Source organism: Phyllostomus hastatus, unplaced genomic scaffold (assembly GCF_019186645.2).
Source record: "Phyllostomus hastatus isolate PE091 unplaced genomic scaffold, TTU_PhHast_1.1 phas_contig_148, whole genome shotgun sequence".
In the NCBI taxonomy this organism is placed as follows: Eukaryota; Metazoa; Chordata; class Mammalia; order Chiroptera; family Phyllostomidae; genus Phyllostomus; species Phyllostomus hastatus.
In genome coordinates, this window is record NW_025333607.1 from 11795555 (window position 1) to 11820148 (window position 24594).

Consider the following 24594-nt stretch of genomic DNA (forward strand, 5'->3'; position numbering starts at 1 on the left):
AAGGAATTTTTCTATTTAGTCTATCAGATTTCTTGAATGGTTATCATTCTGCATTTCTTAAGCCAGCTCTTAACAGTTGTAAAAATCCTAATATTAACCAGAAGTTTTAATAATTTTATTTACACTTAAATAGGGTTTGGGTAATTGTGTTTTATAATAATTTCTAGGATTTTCCTCCAGTTAAAAGTATTATGTTCAATTATTAATAATTCCAATAACAGATTGAAAGACCATGGTTAAATAATCATAAAAAAGAGTCTCTTCATTCTATCTGTTTTCCATTGTGTCCTGTATACCTTCCCATTTCTTTTAGTACTTTGCTCAGGGTTAGTTTTCTAAGCACTTAAAATTGACTGCTTGTTTGGTTGCAAACTACTTGAGAAAGAGTTCTGCTAGTTCATCTTGTCGAGTTTTATAGAGCCCATGTACACAGGCGCTGGCAAATGGCCAAAGTAGTGCCGGTGGATTTTTCCGGCTGTAAGTCATGTAAGAGTCGTGTGTGTCCTGTGACTCTCAGCTCCGGCCGCTGAAACCAACAGTATTTGAACTTTATACAAATAGGTCACGTCATTGTTATTTCCTGTGTTTGACTAATGACTACAGAATTAATCATTATTATATAAAAGGCATAATTTTAAGATTCTGTTAAGAGTTACCTTGAGGTAAGAAAAATAATTAAACTCTAGAAGTCGAATTCATGTGGAATTTTTAAGCAAATTACCGAGCAGAAGTGTTGCAGGAATTAGGGAAGACACTGCATCTGCAAAAAATATTCTCACACCAGCTGGTAGACTTCTGGCTATGGTAACATGAAGAAATTGGTCAATCTTCTCAAGAAAAAAAAAGTTTGAAAGTGGACACTTGTCCAAAACAACCATTTCACAGCTCTTGGAATTAACCAGAGAAAGACAACTACAAAACATCGCTGAGCTACGTTAAGGCTTACCCGTGGAGACCCACGCCATGCTAATGGGCTGGGCTCATCTCCGCCCCATTCCTCTCTGTGGGATCTTGGTCAGGCAAGCCGTGGCTCTCTGCCTGTCTCCCCAACACCTCCCCACAGTTGCATATAGGAAGTATTCCTATAGTAATAAGAAAAAAATGTTAATAGGAACCTATAAATAAGAGACTTGAAAAATGCAACACCCGAATTAAGCTATGTTTACTCTTGGTGTAATGATTCAACTTAACAAAGTTTTCTGATATTTTGAGATAACTGGAAATTTGAACAGTTACTACCTATGTGAAGATATCAGGAACTTGTTAAATGTGTTAAGTGTGATCGTATTATAGTTATATTTAAAGAGAGCCCATTTTCTAGAGATGTCTATACATAGAAATTTATATAGATAACATAATACCATGTCTGGTATTGCTTTAGAATAATACAGGAGGATGAGCAAGAAGACAGGAGTACGAAGAATTAACACGGGCATTGTGGTGATAATTGTTGAGGGTGGGTAGTGGGCTCGTCCATTCTTACATATGCTTAAAATTCTTTATAATTTTTTTAAAGAGGTGACATAGAGATGTTTTCAGACAAAATATGAGAGATATTGTTACCAGTAGAACTGGGGAGTTTTTCCAGCAAATGGAGAATATTCACAAATGGAACTGATCCAGTGTGGGAGTAAGGAAGAAACAGCAAAGGCGGAAGGAGAATTTAGGGAGTACTTGATGTTTCCAAATCAGTGACCAGAAGGAACAGGGTGAACTTAAGATGTAACAAGAGGCATCTGCGCACCTGAGCTGCTGTTTCTAAAAATCACGTGTGCCTCGAAACTGCCTTTCAGCTCACCACCCTGTACGAGAACTTAGGCGTGCGCAACCAGCAGCTGGAAGAAGAGGTGAAAGACCTGGCAGACAAGAAAGAGTCCGTGGCACATTGGGAAGCCCAGATCACAGAAATAATTCAGTGGTGAGTTCTCGTTTAAGTGCGTTTTTGTGGGTGACTTTGCACACACGCTCAAGTTGGTATGAATTCCAGGAGGCGACTAACAAGTTACCTTCTTTTTTGCTGTGAAAAAGTTACTGTAAAGGCAGTTTTATTACTGATACGTTATTTATTACTGATCTTCATTCTACTGTGTTTTCCATTATGTTCCGTAACTCCCGGCAGACACCCCGTGAGCTTTTACACAGCAGCACTGAAACCTGGTATTTCTTTCTAAGGAACGAAGAAACTGCTTTTCTCTCCTAAGACTATTTAGTAGTCCTTAAAGAACAGGAGAAAGTCATTCACTAGCTATAGATGTTTCTTTCTGAGATCCAAATTTCTGTGTTCGTGATTGTTTTAGGAACCAGAAGTCGAGGAGAACCACTGGTACAAGGGAGATGTGCTGCTGTCGCTTCCTTTCGTGATTGTGACACATGGGTTCACACAGGGCTTTCTAACGCCCTACGTGGTCACAGTGTAGTTTTATCGACTGTTCCGTGAATTACGCTCTTTGGATTTAATGTGGAATAATTACTTCAGTAACCTTCCTATTAATTTATTCATTAAAATGATTCTGATATTTGTAAAAATTGGTATATTTTTATAATACATGAAGAAAGTGGGATCCAATGGGGACTTTGTTTTCTAACGAAAACATTTTAACTTTTTATATTTACTTTCTAAGTTTTTTACTTTTTGGCAAATCATGGCTGTTTATTTGAAAAAAATTGTTTCTTCATATATTTATAGACTGATCCTTTAGAGGAAATTTTAGTTTCTTGTGCTCTTATTTTGGTTCTTTACACACTTTTTTTCCATTTTCCTTATAATAGCCCTCTTCTTAAAATAAAAAACAAATAAACACTGTCTTTTTAAGAAATCTTAACCAAATGACTCAAGTATCTTGATCTTGGCTTAAATGTAGAGCTGTTATATTAACTCATCTTGGGCTTAATAATGTGACTACTCAATGACGAAATAGCTACATTTCCACTGTGGAAATGTTATGTTCTAATCAGTACAGTTAAACAGTTCGTTAATGTTTAATTTCCACATGTCATCATATCTACATTTCTGAAGCAAAATCATTTTTACTTTAGCCAAGTTTATATAAAAATTAGGACTATTTATATGTAACTCCCTTATTAAGTAATCAAATTTATAGTTAAGGAATTGCTGAAAATGACTTCATAGAAGACAAGCCCGGTCTGAGCAGAGCCAGAGCTCCCAGACCACTGGCCCTTTCCAGTGGCCGGCCTGTGGGCCCAGGTGGGGTGGCAGGGGTCCTGGCCAAGGGAGCAGCTTGAAATGTGGGCTCTCTGGAAAGGGTCGGAGACAGGACGAAAATGAAAGTTTTTATGTGATTCCAGAAAATACTCATTTTACATTTTTCGTACTCAAGAGAAATATGCAGAAATCAGGAATATAAGGAAGTCACTTTGCTTAAAAGCTGTTATTTAGAAATGGTCTTGTATTAGATAAATTATTAAATGTTTAATAGGCTAAAAGAAAAATAGGCACTCCCTGTTTTCAGAGTTCTCACCTACTTGAAAATTATCTCTCTGAGATATTCTGTCCAAGCTTAAAGGTCAAGAGTCTCCGGCTATTTACATTTTTTTAGTGTGGTATATTAAAAATAAAGTAGTGCCAAAAGAAAGCTTTGGAAACTTATAACATGCAGTAACCCCCACTTATCTGCAATTTTGCTTCCCATGTTTCACTTACCCGTGGTCAACTGCAGTCTGAAACTTAATGGGAAATTACAGAAGTGAACAATTCCTAAGCTGTAAACGGGGCGCTGCTCTGCACCAAGCGATGACACCTTCACATGCGCTGCTCTGCTCCACCCGTCTGGGACAGGAATCATCCCTCGACTGCTCAGGAGCCTGAGCCTAAAGATGCTTAAGCCAGGCCCAAGATTTGCATTCGTATCCTGTGTGCATCACAGATACATAGGAACTTTCCTGAGATACGCTTTCCTCATAGCTGTTTAATGGCCTGAATTTTACCTTTGAAAACAACCAGCCTGCACAAAGCAAATACTCTTCCACAAAGTATATTAGAATACACTTCTGCGCATTGCAGATTTCAGCTTTCTTCTGTGTGGCATTACAGCTTTCCGCATACAGATGATTCTCATTGGTGAGAACAGGATCTTCAGTAGGTTTTCCCATGCTGGCGCTCCCTGCTCCTGGTCTTCCCCTTGTTTTGGAAGAGATCTAACAAAAAGCAAACTTTCTCTTGTGAAATTCTAGTGTGTGGAATTTGTTTTACTGAGTATGATTTGAAGACATTTCTGTCTAAAATCATAATGGTTGCACCAGCAAGATGGTCTTAAGACAGTAAATAGAAACTGAGTTTCAATAAACTTTTCTCTTGATTACTTACCATTTTAGAAAACAGAAAGCTTTATTACAGTATAACTTAGAGTTTTGCAGAATATGCTATTTTAAACTAAACTTTCTAAATATAGCTTACTTAAGTTTTAAGAAGGGTGTGCTATGTATTTATAACATAAACTGGCAGAATCTAACTAATGAGAAATCTTAATACTCTTTGGAAATCATGAGGGGGGAGTTTAATGTTAGATAAGAGGGTATTCTGTGGTTCGTGGGTGAAGTTTTACTAATTTATCAGATATAACTCATTTGGACTTTTTTAAACATGGCCAGCTTTAATTTGTACATAACTAAACAATTCAATGAACCTCTTCTAGTTCTTGAGAGAGAGTAGTATTGGGTTGGCCAAAAAGACCATTTAGAGTTTTTTTGTGAAATAAAAGACACATTTTTCATTTTTGCCATTGACTTTATCGATTTGGGTATTTTGAGTACATCAGCTCTCTCCTGCTATTGGCTTCTAGTGGGTAGAGGCCAGGGGTGCTGCTAAACATCTTCTAGTGCTTACGACAGCCCCATAGCAAAGAATTATTTGGCCAAAATGTCAATAGTACCAAGTGCAGACCACTTTTGACTCATTTGATCAGTCACAGCACCTTCTCCATATACTGCACAAATCTTTGTGTTTCAGTTGCATTTTTACCTTTCTTGAAATAATAAAGCTTAATACACTGAAAATGTTGTGTATTGTCTTCCATCTTCAATATTAAAATGACTGCACAACAATTCACCAATTTTAAGTTTTTAAATGCACACTGAGATGACAGCCGTCACAGTACAGTCTAACGAAATTGTTTTGAATGAAGTTAAAGACAACTAGGTACTACCAGAGCCATCATATGGAAAAAACTAAACGATCTTTTTGGCCAACCCAATTCTATGGTAGAACTTTTAGAAGAAGGTATTTGAGAACATCTTTAAATTTCTCTCACTTTTAGCTTATTTCTTTATGATGCTTTAAAATAATGTGTATCTCACTGAAATTTTTCTTTTTGTTTTACTTTTGTACCTTATCTCTGCCCTTACGTATGTGTATTTTAGGGTCAGTGATGAAAAGGATGCACGAGGGTATCTTCAGGCCTTGGCTTCTAAAATGACTGAAGAGTTGGAAGCGTTAAGGAACTCCAGCTTGGGCACACGAGCCACGGTAAGCTGCCATTCTGCACAGAGACTTGTCGTAACGGGGGTGGGGGAGGCACAGAAATGCTACAGCCAGTCTGAGTGCCTACATCTGTTTGTCCAGGCTTTAGCCTTGCGTAAAGTTTCACATGAGAAATCAGTTCAAGTGTTTTCCAGGTTATGGAATTATAACACATAGCTGCTTAGCTGTAATTTGTATGGCTAGCTATTATTGGTAGTAACTATAAGAAATAAACTAATTTATATGTGGGTCTACAGTGATTTCTGAATTTAATGAAAAATATATTTTTACAAGCAGTGTTTTTATTCTGTTTTGTTATCAGAGAAAGATAATGCTTTTAAGTAGTTTCCCATTTCACTTGGATTACTAAATTTAACATAAAAATAGACTTGAGCTAAAAAGTCATATTATTTTGTAGGACATGCCCTGGAAAATGCGTCGTTTTGCGAAGCTGGACATGTCCGCTCGACTGGAGTTGCAGTCAGCCCTGGACGCAGAAATAAGGGCCAAGCAGGCCATCCAGGAGGAGCTGAACAAAGTGAAGGCGTCCAACATCATAACGGAATGGTGAGGCCGGCTCCCACGGTCCCTCCCGCGGGGCCATGCCTGCCGTGGGTCCCACGGGTTCACAGAGAAGTTACATGTTCAGTTTCCTGTCGCATTTTTCTTAAAAGCGGTGACCAGAGAAAATTATGAAGAGTTGAAAATGACCAGATGCTTTCAAACCTTTCATGCAGTGAAGGGGTTGTAACCGAGCCTCGTTGCCCTTGGCGTGTCCGTAAAGTGGAATTAATAGTACTAATTAGTATTCTGTTGTTCACCTTTCCCTGAATTTGTAAGATTTAGTTGACTCTCAGAGTCTATTCCATTAAAACCTCACTTCACTCATTTTCAAGAATATATATTAGTGAGAAAATGCAACATGTAGTCAAAAGCAAAATACAGTCATCTGAAAATTCTGACCTATACCATAAATCTTGTAGAAATGAAAATTCTGTTATGGTAAATTTCATAATGGTATAATATATTTTTGTTGTTTATGTTCTTTTATGTGTAAAATATATAAATAAAATATACATCATAATCTCTGGGAAAGTTAGCTAATGAATACGTTCCCTAAATTCTTAATACAACAGTAGAGCAAATTACAACCTGAATAAATGAGAAAATGCAAATCGTAATTGGATTAGATATAAACTTGGTTCAAGAACAAGTTAGTGTAGGTGACATAGAGGAAAAATAAGAAGTTCGTGCTGCAAATAAAAACTAAAAAATTATCTTAGTGGTCAGAATACCCGAAGTGCCAGAGGTGTTCAGTCATAAAAAGAAATATAGTCCCATAAATTCAATTTTGAATAGTGTGAAGCCTTAGTCTTTAAACTGTAGTCTTTAATGTTTAATCAAATCAGAGGCTGGATACATGGCAGCCCAGTTGAATTATAAATTTTTGTTATAAATAATCTAGACAGAAATTAAGTACACTTTACTTAAATGTGCTCGTGTGGTATGAAAATGGGGAAAAAAACCCAACTTCTTTTGGAGAATGTGAATTGGATCCCAGCATAAAGAATGTCGTTCTGTGTCGTAATTTAGAACAACTCTGATTTTCTCCTTATGCCCAAGACGTGTGACTCTGTTCATAATCAGGGACGTGAGTCAAGCTGAAAATCAGAAACACATATGCTCTACTTTCGTGTTTCTCTATGAAAGAAATTAACAATTCTAAAGTCAATTTTTGATTCTGTGACATTTTTTAATTTAATAATTTAGCTCAGGGCCAGCAACTTTTGCTATCAAAGTCCAGCTAGTGAATATTTTTGGACCATGTCATCTCTGTCTACTCGACTCTGTTGTCACGCCAAACAGAGTGCACAGCCCAGCGAGCCTGGCTGTGTTCCAGTGGGCTTCACTGACCCAAGCGTAGACCACAGGCCCTGGCGGGGTAGCGCAGTCGGGTAGAGCAGCGTCCCAATCGGCCAAGGGTGTGGGTTCCATCCCCGATCGGGGCACAGACGAGGGTCAGCCAATGAATGCATAAATAAGTGAAACAACAAATTGATGTCTCTCACTATCTCCCTTTCTCTCTCTTTCTAAAACCAATCAGTAAAAAAAAAAAAACTCTAAAGAAAAAGTGCATGATAGCCTAGATTTGCTCTTCCTTATAGTTTGTCTTTCCCTAATTTAGCATGACTGACATTTGAGCCAAGTAAGTCCATCCAAATAATGATGGCTCACCAACCAGCAGCAAAAATAACAACATTTTTCCTTTTCTTCCCCTTGTTTAAGTAAACTAAAAGATTCGGAGAAGAAGAACCTGGAACTACTCTCAGAAATCGAACAACTGATAAAGGACACAGAGGAGCTTAGATCTGAAAAGGGTATGGGAATGTTTTTGCATCGATCAGAACTTAATATTCTGTTGTGAATGCATGTTATTACACAAGAAGAAGCTTATTGTGGAGGTGGAAGAATTGTTTGACTCAGCAGTTCTGGCATCCATTTATGTCATGTGTGGGTGTGAGACACACACACACACACACACACACACACACACACATTTGGTAGATGGGCATTTGAGTCCTTTTGTTTTTACTTAAGATATGTTGTTTAAAGATTTGATTATAACAGAAGAACTCCTTTGCCATACCTTTAACTCTTTTTTCAGTGCCATGGACTATTTCATGAGTAAAATTTCTATGATCTGAAAAAAATTTTTTTTCCAGTGTAAATATACTTTATACTTACTATTCTCTATACTTTTTTCAGTACAAATATACTTTATACTTAACTATTCTCACATGATGTAGGGGATTCACTTCCAGGGCTGTTAAGGAAACAATGAATGAAGTAGCTAAAGCTTAATCTAATCCAGTATTATAAGAGCAATTCAAAGATAAAGAATTATTTTGGCATTTCAGTGTCTTCCAAGTTTGATTCTTAAATTGCTTGTCCTGTGAATTACCCAGGATCTGTTCCCATTTTCCTGAAAACATTACTTAAGCATTTTTTTCCCGTTAATGTGAAGAGCAACTCAGGAATGCTTGGTAGCTTTATTACATGAACTTAAACTTTCTTCCCATAGCGTGAGCATTAATAAGGTAAAAATTTAATAAAAAGAAATTCAGAATGTTTTGTGAATGAAGGGATCTGTCGTACGCAGTTATGAGAAGGCCGCTTTCCCAACAAAGTCAGTAGCCCTGCCTGAACACTCCCCCAGTTAGTGGGCCTTGCGCTACGCTGGCCTGCTTCCCTGCGTTACCCACCCCGACCCCGCGACATGCACTGGCGCAGAGCCGGTTAGGTCTCAGCATCTGCTGCGAAAGTGCGGAAGAAAGAAGGTAATCACATAAAGGAATTAACGTGGAAGAGCCATTATAGGCAGTAGATGTGCAGTAGATATTTGTTGACTGAAGGGCCTGGGGGATAAGAAAAGAAGGAGCCCTGAGAAAGTGCATTGGGAACGCAGATTAGGAACACAAGGCATCGAGAAGTGCGAGTCAGGCAGGGCTTCATACAGCAAGAGTGGAAGGGAGCTGAGTTACTTAGTGCGTGAAGGAGAAAGAATAGGAGACGAGAAGGACTAGCGGCCCTGAGACAGTTTATGTGGAAGGAGACAGTGCAGAGTGTGACTTACAGTACCCAGCTGACATTGGCTGTAGCATTTTAGAATAGACCTGAACTTGTGAAAGAAAAATGAATCACATTGTTCTCTTTTGAAAAGATGTTAACCCATAACTTTTGGTTTTGATTTTGAACTTGTAGAATATAACATGTTGCTATATGTGGTAACATAATATACTACTTTAATATAATGCGATATTTACACAATGAGGACAAGGTTCTTCTTTTTCTGCTCTATTTATTATTATATTCCCAGTATCTAGACGGACTGCATGTAATAGGTTCTCAATAAATAGAGCCTGTTTAAATCTGTTGACTGAATGAATTCCTGAACATGCTGCCTTATCTGGCAACTGTGGTATATGATTAGAGAGTAATATGAAAGGCATGAAAACTAGTTGTTAGTTCTTGAGGATATGAAAACCCAAAATGTGTACTTGGTTATTTCTGCTTTTTCCTTTCTAGTATTTATCATTATACGTATATTTTAGGAATTATTTTGGAAATTATGCATTTAAAGTAAATACCGTAGCCAAGAGATATGCATGCATTCTGTCAATAAAACAATACCTGAACTCAGATATTAAAATCTGAGGCCTTAACAAAAGTTTTTTTTCATAACTAAATACATTTGTTTTATAATTGCATTATTTTCTTTAAAAAGATTATGTTAAGCATACTATGTGCTTGATAAGAGTATTTCAGTATGTTTTTTGGTATAAACTATCTTAGAAAAATCAGATGTATTCAGGGCTCTATGTTAAAATTCTCTCAGGACTACCAAAAGATTTCATGTGTTTATTTATAAGGTACTATATGGGAAAAGAAAGAAATTTAAGAACTCAAGTCAAGAAAGAAGTGTTTCGTGGAGAATGATATAATTTAACTATTAAATGATATTCTGAGAAACATTAGTATAATTTGTTTTTTTAAATATGTAGTGCTGATACTGACCAGCTTTAAAATATGTTAGTTTGCAAACAGCTTTTAATGGGTTTAGGCAGGAAAGGTTGTCCATGAAAATCCGTTTCACTTGTTCTAGTTTTAAGAAAAGTTGCTGCTGTCTTCTAGGTATAGAGCACCAAGACTCACAGCATTCTTTCTTGGCATTTTTGAATACGCCTACCGATGCTCTGGATCAATTTGAAGTAAGTATTAAGCTTTTCAAATATCCATTGAGGTCAATTTAAAAATCACCTTGTGATTTAAAATTCACTTGTAATAAAACTGTTTTATTGCATCCCACCTAAGAGGACCTAGACTCTTACATATTTAAAAACATAGTAGAAAAGGGGTATGTTCTGCTTTCTTATGTAAACTACAGTCACTTTTTATTTAAGAAAACATGTAAGAAAGGTCAGCAAGCGTGAGTGGTAAGACTTAAAAGCAGTTTTGCCTCTCCCCCGAGAAAACTGTGCGTGCTGAATAAATCCTGACTTTTGAAATAATTCGATGCTTCTTTTTTCCTCCAAAGCACAGAGTCGCAGTAGAAAGCCATTGGCAGTGTCAGAAGTTCACAGTAGGGCAATGCTCGTTCTAGTTCCAGACGAGTTCAGGTTTTTAGCAGTGTATCCCAGGAATGCTTTTTAAAAAAGGTGTTATATGGAATGTATTAGGCAGTTTCCATTTCAATGATATAACGATTATATGACCTTTTTTATCATTCCCTAATACTTAAATTCTTCACTTAAAAAAAGCACTTTATGATATAAAGTGTACTTTTGCCTCAGAAAATTTAAGTTAGTGATTATATCTTTAGTCAACAAGTACTTGTCGATCTCTGTGCAAGTCGCCATTGTAGTGCTGGAGATACTGCAGTGACCAGGTAGGCGCAGCCCCGCCCTCAGAGGGGGACAGTCAGCGGCAGAGACCGTCTCTTTCTGCTAGTCATTGCCTTCGAAGATGCTAACATTGAATTGGGTGATTGAGCTGCCATGCGCTCCATTTTATTACATTCTGGACACAGTGTATGAACTGTATTTCATTCCTTTGGGAATGGGAATAAGAATCACTCCTTAAAAAGTAATTAATGAATTTCTGAGTTTCTTGAGAAACAATGACAGTGACTGCTTTTTCATTTATTTGTTTGAATTAATGTCATTTGCCTTTTAATTGTTTTGCAAAATTTTTGATTTATTATTTGTTCTTACTGAATTGCTTCATCCATATTTTCTATTTTTTTATTGCTGTATTCGTTAAATAGGATTCCTTTTCTTCTTCCTCATCTTCACTGATTGATTTTTTGGATGACGTAAGTCTTTGATTTTCAAACCAATGCATCCTTCAGTAAAAGAGATCAGTGAATTGATATGAAGAATTTGCCTAATGCAGACAGTTTTAGAAATATCATACTTGATGATTTATTTGTGAGCCATAATTTGCTTATTTTTTATCTTAAATGTAATAAGAGTTTATCATTATGAAACATAATGGAGTAAACATGTATTTTGAAAAATTCTTTGGCCATCAAAGCATTTGTATGTTTGCATTCTTCACAGCAGTTCTGAAAACTGGAATGCTCATTTCATTATGGTCACAGTGTAGGTGTATATGTATAAAAGTAACTGCCCACTTTTGTTTGTCATGGTGGTTTCTATTTCACATTCCCCATCTGTTTTCAACACTTTAATTTCTCTGTTAATGAAAAGTAAGCCTCTCGTGGTATAAAGAGGAAATATGACAAGTTTTCTTGCAGTAGATTTTATAGTAACACAGTAATTGAGCACGAATCAATTTTTAATGCTGACAGAATTTCTCTTCTAATGTGGAAAAGTAACTTCAGTTCAATTTGTACTATATGCACCGTAAATTGACTACACGATCATTTTCTGCTAAATGCTATACATTTAATAAATTTGAAGTTCCCGATGTATGTCATTCATTCTCTTTGCAGAAACACTTGACATAGACAGTCTCTCCTGCATAAAATGGCATAATAATCATTGTCATAAAGCATTTTATTTGCATGTTAAACATTCAGTCTTTCCAGAAATTGGGAAATCAAATTGGTTCATATTCAAATATTGTACATAGAACAGTTTTTTTTAACCAGGGGAGATTCTTTAAATGTTTTATTTTTGCATTTTGTTCAATATAATTATTATATTCAGCAGAATATTTAGCATGATTTTCCACTAAAGGAAACTCTTTGATCTAGGCTTTTAAAAATTATTTTTAAAGTGCTATTTGATATCTTTGAAATATTTATACCAAAGTGTGCACCTTTGCCCTTTAAATGGAAACTATTTACTATTCTTAAGACAAGTAATTGTTCCAGTTAAGTGTGATAAAAAGAGAGCCCTTTTGATGTGCAACAGGATTGCTTGTTACAATCTGGTATCTGTTTTACTATCCGAAAATACCCACTATGGTGTTCCCGTGTAGCTGTCATTCACCTTTAAAAGAATAGGAAGTTCGAATAAATCATTTCAGTTCTTCCCACTAGAAAATCATTTTCATTTTTCCTTCTGACAAACTCCTCTACATCTCCTCTGCCCCACAGCAGTCTCTGAGGGTAAAACAGCAGCAGTGCGCACTTGGGAAATGGGGCAGCTCTTCTCAGCAGAAGGGCCTGCAGGAGGGCATGCAGACCTCAGCGGCCCCCGCCCTGTCTCCACTCTCAGCGCTGCCTTGCACCCCCACCCTCCCACCTGGACATAGTCACTGCTCCCCCCCCTCTCCCAGGAGCACCCTTTCCTGTCCTTCACCTGCAGCAGAACTTGTTCAGTGTGCGGCTAGGTGTTGACATGCTACAAAGGCCCTGTATTCCTAAGGAAAAAGTTGAGTTCACGGTGGCTGCTGAGTCTTGGTTGTTCAGGTTCCAGCTCTTCAAAGGCGTAGTTTTCCGTCATTTGCTCCCTAAGCTCTCTTCTCCCAGCTTATTTGTTAACAAGCGCGTAAATAGACTTGACTTCTGCCTTTGCTACTTTTTCTAGGTATGTGGTTTGGAGTGAATTACTTGACCTTTCTTTGCGCAGGGGAGAAATAGGGATAACAGTAGTACTCACCTCATGTGGTTGGTTGAGAACTTGCTTAAATGCACGTGATGTTCTCAGTAATACTGGTTACACTTCTCACTCTTCATAGGTCTCTTCCCCCTCCCTCCCTTCCTGCGGTCACTGTAGCTCCCTTCCTTGCCCATCAGGCCGGTTTCCCGTCAGAGCTTCCCACACTCCTCAGCACACTGCCCTCTGCTCCGCGCCCCTTGCTCAGCGTTGCTGGGTCACAGCACCCTGGGAAAGTGGGTTTCACCCGTCAGGGCAACGGCCAGCGAGCAGTGGGCTTCCAGTTAAAAAAAACATCTTGTATTCCTAATTTGTATTTTATGGCATAAAGCTCTTGTCTCTCTTCATAGTTTTATAACTACGACCGCCCTTTCCAGGACGATGGCGTTCAGTCTCTGGCACACTTGGGTTCAGCATCCAGGGTATTCAGTACAACAGTCTGCTCTGAGGATCCCTTTCTCTTAGGCATTTGAATTCTTAAGGAACAAAGCAAACCTTGATTGTTCTTTGTGCCCAAACTACTTAGGCTTCTGTGCTTGATGTGACGCTTGCAGCGCGTGCCTGTCCTCCAGAGGAAGTAGACTCTCACTGGTTACTGACCCGCAGGGCACATCCCCTTGGGTCACGCTTTTCTGTGTTCTGTCTCATGGACGTTGGAGACCTAACATGTTAATCACAGCTGAATCTTGCAGGTGTAGGAGGGGGCGAGGCTAGCATTAAGCAAAATTGCAGCAGTCCAGGTACTTCTGGTGCCCACACTTCTCTGACCTTCATCTGCTCCCGGTGGCCTCGCGCCCTCTGCCCGCCCTACGATTCTTCCTGGCTCCACGGCCCTCCTCCAGGCCAGCTGCTGCCCCCCTGGCCTCCCACTCCGGTCTGCTGAAGCCGTGATCCCTTTACTCGACCCAGCTCCCGTGTTTCCTCAGTGTGTTTTGCGTGTTAATTCCAAATTCAAATGATCCCTGGGATTTAGGGCAACATGGGAAGATGTTTGGAGCAAGATGTCTTTTTTTTTTTTTAAGTTACACCAAACAGTATAACTTTATAAAAGGGATGTTCAGACGTCTCTTTTCCGTGCGCAAGAGTAGCCTTGAGGAAACAGGAGTTCTGACCTTTGACACCCGCCCCTTCCTCCCCTCTGGTGTAGGCAGAGCAGGCGGAGTCCTCAGCGGCCTGTTTCTGCATGTCAGGGGGACCTAGGCCTGTGGGCTTCTGTGCATGCAGGAATCACAGGCCTTTGAAGGAGCCTTAGAAATTTAGTCCCACAGTTTCAACCACTGCTTGTCCCAACACTCCCCCGTTAGTGAGAGACTTCCTCAGGCTTTGGGGGAGTAGAGAACTAGTGGCGAAGGGTTTGTACATGACATTCTTCGTAGAGCACATCAAGGGGGCTGTAGTTCATTTTGAAAGGTAGGCAGTCCCTTGGGGAAGGCACTCCCGCAGGAGGTGTTAAGGCAGCAGTAAAATAGGCACTGGGGTCCCTTCTGCTTCGGAAACTCCTCTCTGCTCTGCCCTCGTCTTTGCTGTCAGTCCCCCGTGCCTGGGCCCAGACTGCCCCCCCACCACCACCTCGTACTCAGTTCTGCAGTCTGTTCGCTCAGGCCAGGGCTACCAAAGTGGACGTTGGCTGTTTCACAGACAAACGAGAACGTGTCAGCTTGCTCTTTGAAGGTCCTCTTCCTCTGTGTTCTGAGAAGAGAGTAAATGAAGGAAGTGAGGCTCTGAGGGTGAAGGCTGAGGGTGAAGGAGCAGAGACAGCACTCGCGGTCCAACCGTCTGGTCCCCGGCCTTGTTTTCTGTCCTTGAATTCTGTCGGATAAGCTGAGTTCTGCTCTTGGCTCTGGCCTCATACAAAATCTCACTACGATGTTCCAAGTGTTTCCTTTCAGTCTTGGCTCCTAGCTTCATTCATTCCTCTCTTGCTTTTAACATTGTTTCCTCCTGTGGCATCTTTCACACTCTGAACCAGTCACGGAAGTGCAGGCCTGGCAGCAGGCCTGGCAGCGTAGTGCCAGCTGTCTCTGGGGAGAGCTAGTCACATGTGAGAACCAGCGGAAGATTAAGTTTAAAATGTGCATTGTAAAGATGTTTTAACCCTAGGACCAAACATGGCCTAGATTCTTCTGAGAAATTATGTCATTCCTGAATTTCCTCCTTCAATTCTTGTTTTTTAAAACTGTCATCCACATATTAAACATAACCCGACTTGGAATTCTCTTATTTCAAAAATTGTCATTTGCAATCCTTTTGTAATTTAGGCAATATTGTATATTACTTTACACATTATCATACACATTTTTATTGCTTATCATATATTGGAATATATTTAGGCAATCTAGAGGAAAAGAGTCATGACTACAGCATTTTTTGCCTTGTCAGTATTTTAGTAAATATGATTCTAGAATTCATTAACTGAACCTTAAAACCTATTAGCCAAATTATATGTCCATAAGATAAATGATTTCTTTTGGTTTCTTCTTGTTTGTTTCCTTCCATATTCAGCCTTGAAGTTCTGGTGGCACTTTACAGACCCAGATATAAAATAGTTTTAAGTGTCATGTAGTTGCGTGCTAAGACAATGGATTGGTTTCCAGTGTTTGCTGTGGGACCACTTTCATGTTTATAGAAAACCGTGGTGGATGGGAGTGTCTCTGAAAGTGTATGTGTGTTTCTCTTATTGCACCCTCAGGAAAAACTATAACTTGCCCTTTTCTATTGAAAACACAGAAATACTTGTCTGGTTTCTAGGAAGGCACTTCAGAAAGAACATCATCACATGGTGGTTTAGCACCATTGTTAGTTTTATACGTTGCCAGCTTAGCAAATGTGTTGTCTTTCATATGCAAAGATAATTTTGAGAGACTTCTGACTCATCAGTCTGGTGGTAATGCAGTTACTTGGAGCTATTCATGCTCTTTTTCACGGAGGGTGAGACAGGTACTTCCTGTTAATAATTGAGGGAATAAAACTGGCTTTAAATCTGAGACTTAAGGTGGACTGGACCAGTAAACAAAAAACCTTGTTTAGAGGCTGCAGGCCTTCTGGTTCCGGTTTGCTGCTAACACTTGGGAACACAGTGTTCAAGTCACCTTCCACTCCGGTTTCTTGTAGAAAGAAACAGCAGTTCATCCACCTGCCAGAGTTATGGTACAATTAAAACTGATACTCTTGAGTGATGTTTCTTACCCTCGTAGTTTTCTCCAAAATCTTTTGTAACTCCTGTCGACTCAGTTTATAAATTCCTTCCTCTGGGTCCCCGTGAAAGTCTTGCATGTCCCACCTCCAGGTTTCCGTGCAGACTTTGTACACATCTCTGCTGTAGCATTTATTGCACTGTTGATGGCTGGGTGTCTTCCACCAGTCTGCGAGCTGCCGTGCCTCTTTATCCTCAAGTACGTGACACATTGTAAGCCCTCAGAACGTTAGTTTGGAGTGAATGTGGGACATTGTCTGAGTAGATACAGCTCATATTTGTGAAGCTCTACTGCTGAGCATCACAGTTTCAAAAACTTGAAAAATATTTTGATGTAATTACCTGCTTATCATTATTGTTAATTTTGCCTAATTACTTAAGTCTCTAATGCCAGAAAGGTGAAGGTCTCTCTTTTTTCTAAGCCTGATAATATCTAGTCAGGATGGACAGTATTGTTGAAGTAACTTTTTGTTTTAATACATTATTAATAATTCTGAGGGCCTTATTTAGCTTTTATTTGAATAAGTCATCTTTGAAAAAAGTAAGAATTTGGTCGGTAAAATGTCTGAGGCAAGACCGGTGAAATATTTCATTAAATGCTTACCATTGTAAATCAGAATTACTGAGATCCTTTTTGTTCTAACATTTCAAGTGCCACTGCCAACCTTTCTAGAAAAGAAATTGTCCATCACTTGATGAAGTGTTACTTCATGGGTCACTGTTTGTACAATACAAGGTCCAATGAAAACTTTGTGTCACTGTTACACCTAGTCTGAGCAAAGCTCTCTTTACTACCCTGTCCTCCAGTTTTTCCTGAGAAACATGTCCTTTCAACCTGTTAAGAAACGTGTCTCTGTGTGCGTGTTTGTGTACTTTGCCTGTGAGCGCCGTGGTGCGCCCTGGGAGTCACGTGTGTCGGCGTTTGTAACCTGCAGTCTTCTCCTTTCTTTGTTGAAGCGCTCTCCGTCCTGCACTCCAGCTAGCAAAGGCAGACGTGTAAGAGACTCGCGCACCGCGTGTCCCCGTCCTGACACCCCCCGCCCTCTCTCTTGTCCTCTTTGCCTGTGGTCGCAGAACATGCTGGCGTGTTTGTGACGTGCTGTTACATTGATCGCATGCTTCGTGCTGCTGCTCCTGCTGGTGCTGTTTGCTTTTCTGTGGGTTTTTTTTTCTTTCTTGTTTTTGTTTTTTGGCTTTGGCCGCAAAGCTTTAGGAATGTTCATATAAAGTTCTGTTAACCAAGCTACTAAAATTATAAGATATCTTTTATTTTGATTGTGGGAAAAAGTGATCCTAAAGTATGCTTTCTAAATTGATTTTATACAAAGTAAATGCGTTCCCAAATAAGAATCTGATGTAAGCAAATATGTAGAAATTTCCTAGAGATTTTCATTATATAGAAAGAATGAAATTCATATCATGCAGATTTCAAAAATTATTTGGGACAGGTTACAGATCTATAATTTTATGTAAATCAGTTCTGGAGAAATCTTCAATATTTTTATGTGGTTCAAAGGAAACCCCTATGTTACATTTCTAGATCTGGAGAACTAATGTCAATAAATACTTACGTTCTAAGATATACCCGAGATGTAAAGAATGGTCGTCACATTCTTTATACATGCACTGACAACAGACTACGGATATCTCCCTGTGCTGAGGCTAGCCCCGTATTTCTCAGTCTGAAAGGGGCCAGCCGCCTGCAAGATTCGCAGATGCCCAGAGTGGGGGACATGTTTGTGGGAAGGTCACAGATTTTTCCAAGCCGTCCTATACCCCAACACCGATATACATGTGCGCTCACTCCTCAGTCGGGAGGCAGTGGGCTAGCTGCCAGTGTGGGCCCTGGTTTTCATGTGCCTTGTGAAACAGTAACTCTGAAAGGGAAAGTCTGTGACTTACACACATTTTTTCCTTTTACTTGTCGGCTACTTGATCGTTGGTATTGATTAACACCTTAAATCCAGAATGCTTGGATTTGGAAAATTCTAGATCAGGGATTTGGTCGGGTGGCCCACTGCATCCTGTGCTCTTTATCTCTCTGGTGCGGTGGAGAGTCGGTGGTGAAATGAACACGGTGAGCTCTGATGCAGCAGGTGTTTTCAGACGGCTGTGCAGCAGCGAGTGAGCGGCGCAGATGCTGCGCGTCCGTGTCTGGAGCCAGTGCTGTGGCCAGCCCTGCTGACAGCTCCTTCATCAGTGGCGTTTATGGAAAGACTGGCTGGTTCAGCTGACTTCTTGACTGTTTTCACATTTGGGTGTTTGAATTTATCAGATTAATCTGGGTATATGTGAATTATATCCTGTCTAGGACGGAAGACCGAAATGTTGTGTGCTCAGTTGTATTAAGTTCAAATCAGCCTGTGACTTACCTAAACTTTAACTATTTGTTTTTGAATAAGGCTATAATTCAGAGGTTTGTTTTTCTGGTTAAATGTATTATAGATTAGTTACATCTGCTTGCTTTTTCAGACTTTTAGAGGCCTTGGCCACCCAAAAAATTTCTGTAGATTTTGAAATAAAAAGATTTTGAGGAAAGTAGCCACTATAAGGTCCCTGCTACTTAGTCTTTATTTTTATTCTGTAGGATAATAATAAGCCACACTTAACCAGAACCTATGCACTTAAAATTACACATTTTTTAAAAAATGCAGGTGTGACAGGCTTGGTAATTTGCTCTCCAGGCCCTCTTAGTTTTTCCTGAGCTGAGTGTCTGAGGAATGAAAAGTCGGCCGCTGGGCAGTGGAACGTGTGTGAGGGAGGCGTTTGCAGACTTCCCGCTCACTCGGTAGTTGATGGAGACATCTCAGTGGAGGAGTGAGGGGCAGCGTAGTCCCCAGGGACATCGATGTGTTGTACAGTGTAGGACACACACGTGTAGTTTCCATTTCTAACAGCAGCTTTGCATCTAATAGTAGCATGCAGTTGTCCATTATATACCATGTTTTTTTTAATTTTTTTGTATTTTAATCATTGTTCAAGTACAGTTCTCTCCCTTTTAGTCCCATTCCAGCCCACCCACCCAACCCTCCCCACTTCCTTCCCATTACCACCCTCCCCCTAGTTTTTGTCCATGTGTCCTTTAAGTTTGTTTCTGTATATACCATGTTTTTACACAAGCAAATATGTAATACTTTTATACTTTAAAATTCTTTAAGTGACTAAATATACAAGGTATATACTATATTTTTATTTTCAATATGTTATAAAACCTCATTTATAATTTGAATATTTATGTTCTTTATAAGTGGTGGTATTTAAATATGGTATAAGGAAGATTTGTTATTAATATCATTAATGTATGAATACAAATGGTTATGGAACAGTCCATTGTTTTCATTAGTAGAAGTACAGTGTCTCATTTTTAATTATTTCTCTAGAGTTTGAAGCAGAGATTATAAATAGCCAACATGTGGCTTAACTTTCTTCTGCATTTTCTTAGAACATTTTTGTAAATTCTCCAGAGTACATATTCAATCAATACATTGAAAATAGCTTGAGAAGTTTTCCTAAAGAGAAACAAATTACAATATTGGTAACTAGTAAGATTATACTTAACCTCTCATAACCTTTAGTAATTTATTATTTGTTTTAAAAAAGATAAAATATTATATTTACTGTCATCCAAATGATATAGTTAATATTTCTATAATACTGTTTTATATCGTAAGCTTAATTAACAGAAGTAATTATATTGCTAAAAGTTTGGGGTCAAAAAGTATTTCTGAATACAAACAAATAGGTTACCTGCCACTTTGTTTCCAAAATACTTCTAGCAGAAGGATAAAGAAAATTAATAAAAACTGGATTTTTTCTTAACTTAGAGTTTTATATTTACCGGTATAAAACAGCATGTTAGATTTAAGCTATGTTTAAATCTACATCAGTTCCATATCAGTCTTGGTATCTTTTACTTTAAAACCAGACTTCTTAGGAGAATGTTTTGATCTTTGTGTTTGTCTAAATCTGTAATTATTTTTGGAGTAGAAAAGACCCACTGATACATAGGCAAGATGAGTAATTTTAGTTGTTATTATTTATAAGAAGACCTACTGCATAGTTTGAGGAGTTCTTGTTTGGTGAGTCATCTGAAAATCAGATCTAGTTTGGGTGAGGTGGACTACTTGAAAGTTTTACTGCACTACTCTAAAAATAGGTATTGTGGGTTATTCGCGAGAGAAGTTCTGATAGATTCAGAAAGTATTACGGACTTTTTACATGACAGTGTTATGCATTGTGGACAGCATTGCTGATACTGTTTTTCTGCTTTTTTTCAAACAGTAGAACAGTAAGTAAAAATACACTGGAGTATAATAGATGTTTCTAATGCCAGTTTGTCAGGATAACTACTTAAGGTATGTTTAATTAGAAAAAAGAATGTTAACCAAAAAGAAAAAATCACATTTATATATTTATTTTTCTCAGTAGAATATAGTTTAGAAATATTGAGTGAATTGCTTATACTATTCTGTTAAGGTTTATTTTTAAGATTTTTCTTTGGGGAATATCAAAATATATTACTATATTATGTTAATGTTTGTGTATTTGCTAATTAATTAATATTAATATTACCTATTGCTTTTTAGTATTACCCCCTTTTTATCATCCTTTCTATAATTATAAACCCAATTATTAAATTAAGACAGCTCTGCATTTGATACATATCATATTTATTAGCTTTTCCTGCATTATTAATTCAAGTCATTACATTTAGTGCTTACATTAATTGCTTACATTATTTTTTATAACAGAATTTTTAACTTCCGTGGTTTAAATATATTAATGATTATACTTGTTTTAAAGGTGAAAATAATGTGCAATTAATTGCTTTGCTAACATTTTGAATCATTGCCAGTTAATTATTAAAATTAATTTGAGGCTATCTGTAAAACTTGGCATATAGTCATTGAGTACTGTGAAAGTTTTCTAAAATTAATTGCTTTTTAGTGGCTATAATAAACCATTAATTAGAAATACACTGGTAAACATTTAATTAAAAATAAAATTAGTAACATCTTCATAATCTCAGTTCTGTTGGTGATAATATGTTAACACTTTGATAAAGAAAATATGTAAGTGGTATTGTTTTTTTTACTGTTAAACCTCTTTTGAGATATTATTTATAATGATAGTTATCCAGAAAGGAAACAAAATATAACTTATTAAACTGATTAGCTGTTAGCTTCTAGGAGAATCTTTTAAAAATAGATTTCTTTTCAAGTTTGATATTCAAAACTTTTTTTCACATGTTTATTCATCTTTACCAAACTTGTTTCTTGTCTTTATAGAAACAAGCTGTTGGAAATAAAGTGGTAGTTTTTCCACTTCACTGATATATTCATTTTTTTAAATCAGAGTATCATTGTAAATGGCATAGTTTAACTTTTTAATATGCTCAATTAATGCCATCTCAAAATCTCATTCCAGTGTATTTATTTATTTTAATTTTTTTTTTAATTTACAATACTAACTTGATTTTACTTATTGCCTGGAATTTGTTTTTACTTTAAGAGCATACAGCTCCAAAAAGCTGGTATGGTAATTTTCTTTGTTCTACTTCAGCGATTTTCAGCCTTTTTCATCTCAGGACACACACAAACGAATTACGAAACTCTATGGCACACCAAAAAGTATAATTTCTGCCAATCTGAAAAAAAAGATGTAGTTTTGATTTTCACACCAGAGGGCTGGTGTTGTGTTGTCTGTTGTCGTTTTTTTATTTGACACCCTAAGGGAGGAGAGGTCAGTGCCCCGACTGGTCTTAGGTGTTGCACGTTTTAAAGATTCTCGAGGTGCACCTGTTGAAAATAGCAGTTCTGTTGTGTTACAGTGTGAAGTTGGGTTTTTTTTTTTTAATTTAAGTGTTTTTCGCTTTTGAATAACCAGTTTTTACCTCATTCAGCTAAGAAATTTCATTTTAAAATCTGTTCTCATTTTTAATTGTTTTCTTTTCATTGATGAGTAAAAACTTGCTAGGAGAAAAATACTCATAAATGACAACATTTCTTTAGAGGGTTCAAGAGATATGTGTTAAAAGCCTCAAGAGTTCTGTGAGTCCCTAATTGGTGTAATTACAGAATAAGCTGTGATATAGTATATTTTTTCCTTTGCCTAATATCATACTATTAATAATGTCACACTTTAATAAGGTCGTGAAACGTGCTGATTTTAACCACTAACTATGGGGCGGGGGGTCCGATCGTGGGGTTGGTGGTTTTTCACGTGCACCCCCCATGAGAGCGAGCACCAACCTGCTGTCTCAGGACAGCGTGCTGATTCCGGCACAGGAATGCCTGTAAAACCACACGCTCGCCTGCTGTCGCCGTGTGCTCAGGTGGCTCACAGAGCAGGCCTGCTTTCAAGTGTCCACCCTGACAACGGGATGCGGCAGGCTCCGGGGGCTCCCGTTTTTGGAGAGTTTTTAAAGGGGTGGGGTCCCATTCAGTCCTGTTCACAGCACTGTCCCTCGCATGAGACCGCCGGGTTTCCACGCCTTCGGTCAAGCTGTGGGCTAAAGGCTTTTGAGTGGCAGGTCAGAAACTTATATTTTCTTAAGAAAATTTTTTTGCACATAGAAAATCTACTTGCATACTTCTTTAAAACTTGATGGAGATAGTTGAAATCTGTTTTAAGTTATTAGTGTAAAATGTATCAATACTTTGATTATGAATTCTATTTTAATGGAACCTCCTTCCCCATGAACTCTTATTCAGCTTACAATTTATAATAATCTAAGGAGGAGATTTTTAGAAAGTAGAAGACATTTTTGCCTTATTCTCAAATCAGGATCATATTTCAGATTAATAATTTAAACTGATTGCCTTCTCTGTGACTGCCCCTGAGGAAAGTTGTGAACCAGGTAAAATTTGTCTTGAGTCCCATTTTCTCAGCTTTATTCTCCTGTTTCTGGTCAGAGTTCATTGTCGGGGGAGGAGGTGGTGTAGCTCGTCCTCCACGGTCACTGAGCTGCTGTGCGCACCTCCGCTGTGGACGTGCTGCTGGTCCAGCGGAAAGAGCGCTGCACCAGGAGTCTCGGTGGGACCCAGGCCTGGCTGTCCCTCGTCGTGAGCCTTACCAGTCTCATGAAATGAGCCACATGGCACTCAAGGAGCTGGCACACAGCTGGCATGCTCAGTTCAGCAGGCCCAGTGGTTGAAACACTGAAATCCTTTCCTAGCTGTCGGCATATGGCTGCTGCTCCATGTCCCATTAACACAACAGGAGCATTTTGCTAATTATCATCTTAACCTCGGTTTTCATTAAAGCTAGTGGTTATGCTTTTGTGGAATGACACATCCCTCGTGCAGAGAGTCAAACTGAAGTTTGTTATCCTCCTTCCTGGGGAAATGTCACAATCGTGCCTTCCAGAAATCCACTAAGAGCTGGACGTTGTCGAAAGGGATTTCCTGGGGTTTTGTTTCTCCCGACGTATTTTCCCAGACCCATCCTGTTGAGAACGCACATGCACGGAACCCGAACGCCAGGCTTTACGTCCACGCCAGGCCCCCATCTCCTTCCACAGCTAGTGGAGCTGAACCAGTGAAGGTGCCTCGCTGGAGCAGCATCACCCCCGCTTTCCACTCAAGCCAGGGAGGGGGCCGCAAGCACAAGTGCAGTCCGTCCGACTCTCCTTTTCGTCTTGTACATCGTGCGATAAGTCACAGTGTGCTGGGATCATTGCGTGGGACTGACAGCGTCGATGGGAACACAAAGCTAACGAACGTAGAAAATTGTCCCCCAAACTCAGCTGGAAATGTATTTAACCACGCAGGTGGTCTTATTTTAAGTAGAGAGCAACGTAGACCAGAGTTACGTGAGTGTGGGGTCACCAGACACCATAGGCGCACAGCAGTGTCAGGGACCGTTGCCATGTCTTTTTCTAATAACTCATAAGGCGTGATGTGACTGTCACTCACAAAGAGAGCTTAAAGTGAAAGTGGCCTCTGCTGGCAGCTGAACAGTTTATTCTAAGTGCTCAGTAACAGGCGTTCAGAGAAATCATGCCTTAAATAGTGCAAACGGTGTGCTTGCGTCTTGTGTCAGCTGGTGGGGCTCAGCAGCCAGTTGGTCGGGTTCCTCAAGATGGTTTTCTCAGCAAGTCAGAAGGCTGTGTTGTACCCCAGGGAGTGCCCTCCGCGCCAGGCACAGTTCTGGGTCCTCACTCGGCATTGCTTCCCAGTCTGTCTCCAGAGCTGTGTCTAGCGTTTCGGCAGAAAGCTCTCCTTGGTGTGAGTTGCACTCGGATTCTGATGTGGGGTTTCTCCAGCCCTGTGATAGACCACCTCACACTGGTTGATGAC

General features: G+C 38.9%; 1 protein-coding gene across 8 annotated transcripts in view; it reads left to right on the plus strand.

Moving 5' to 3' along the window:
- CDC42BPA (CDC42 binding protein kinase alpha) overlaps positions 1 to 24594 on the plus strand; it is a 177713-nt gene that overhangs the window by 117805 nt on the left and 35314 nt on the right. For 3 of the 8 annotated variants that reach the window (XM_045817269.1, XM_045817290.1, XM_045817245.1), the window contains 6 exons: positions 1794 to 1918; positions 5377 to 5482; positions 5895 to 6043; positions 7763 to 7854; positions 10169 to 10245; positions 11301 to 11348. In XM_045817269.1, the coding sequence (XP_045673225.1) occupies positions 1794 to 1918; positions 5377 to 5482; positions 5895 to 6043; positions 7763 to 7854; positions 10169 to 10245; positions 11301 to 11348 (597 nt within the window). Of the gene's footprint in view, positions 1 to 1793; positions 1919 to 5376; positions 5483 to 5894; positions 6044 to 7762; positions 7855 to 10168; positions 10246 to 11300; positions 11349 to 17251; positions 17291 to 24594 lie in introns of all 8 variants that reach the window. The other 5 variants (XM_045817260.1, XM_045817285.1, XM_045817298.1 and 2 more) reach the window with 2 other exon arrangements.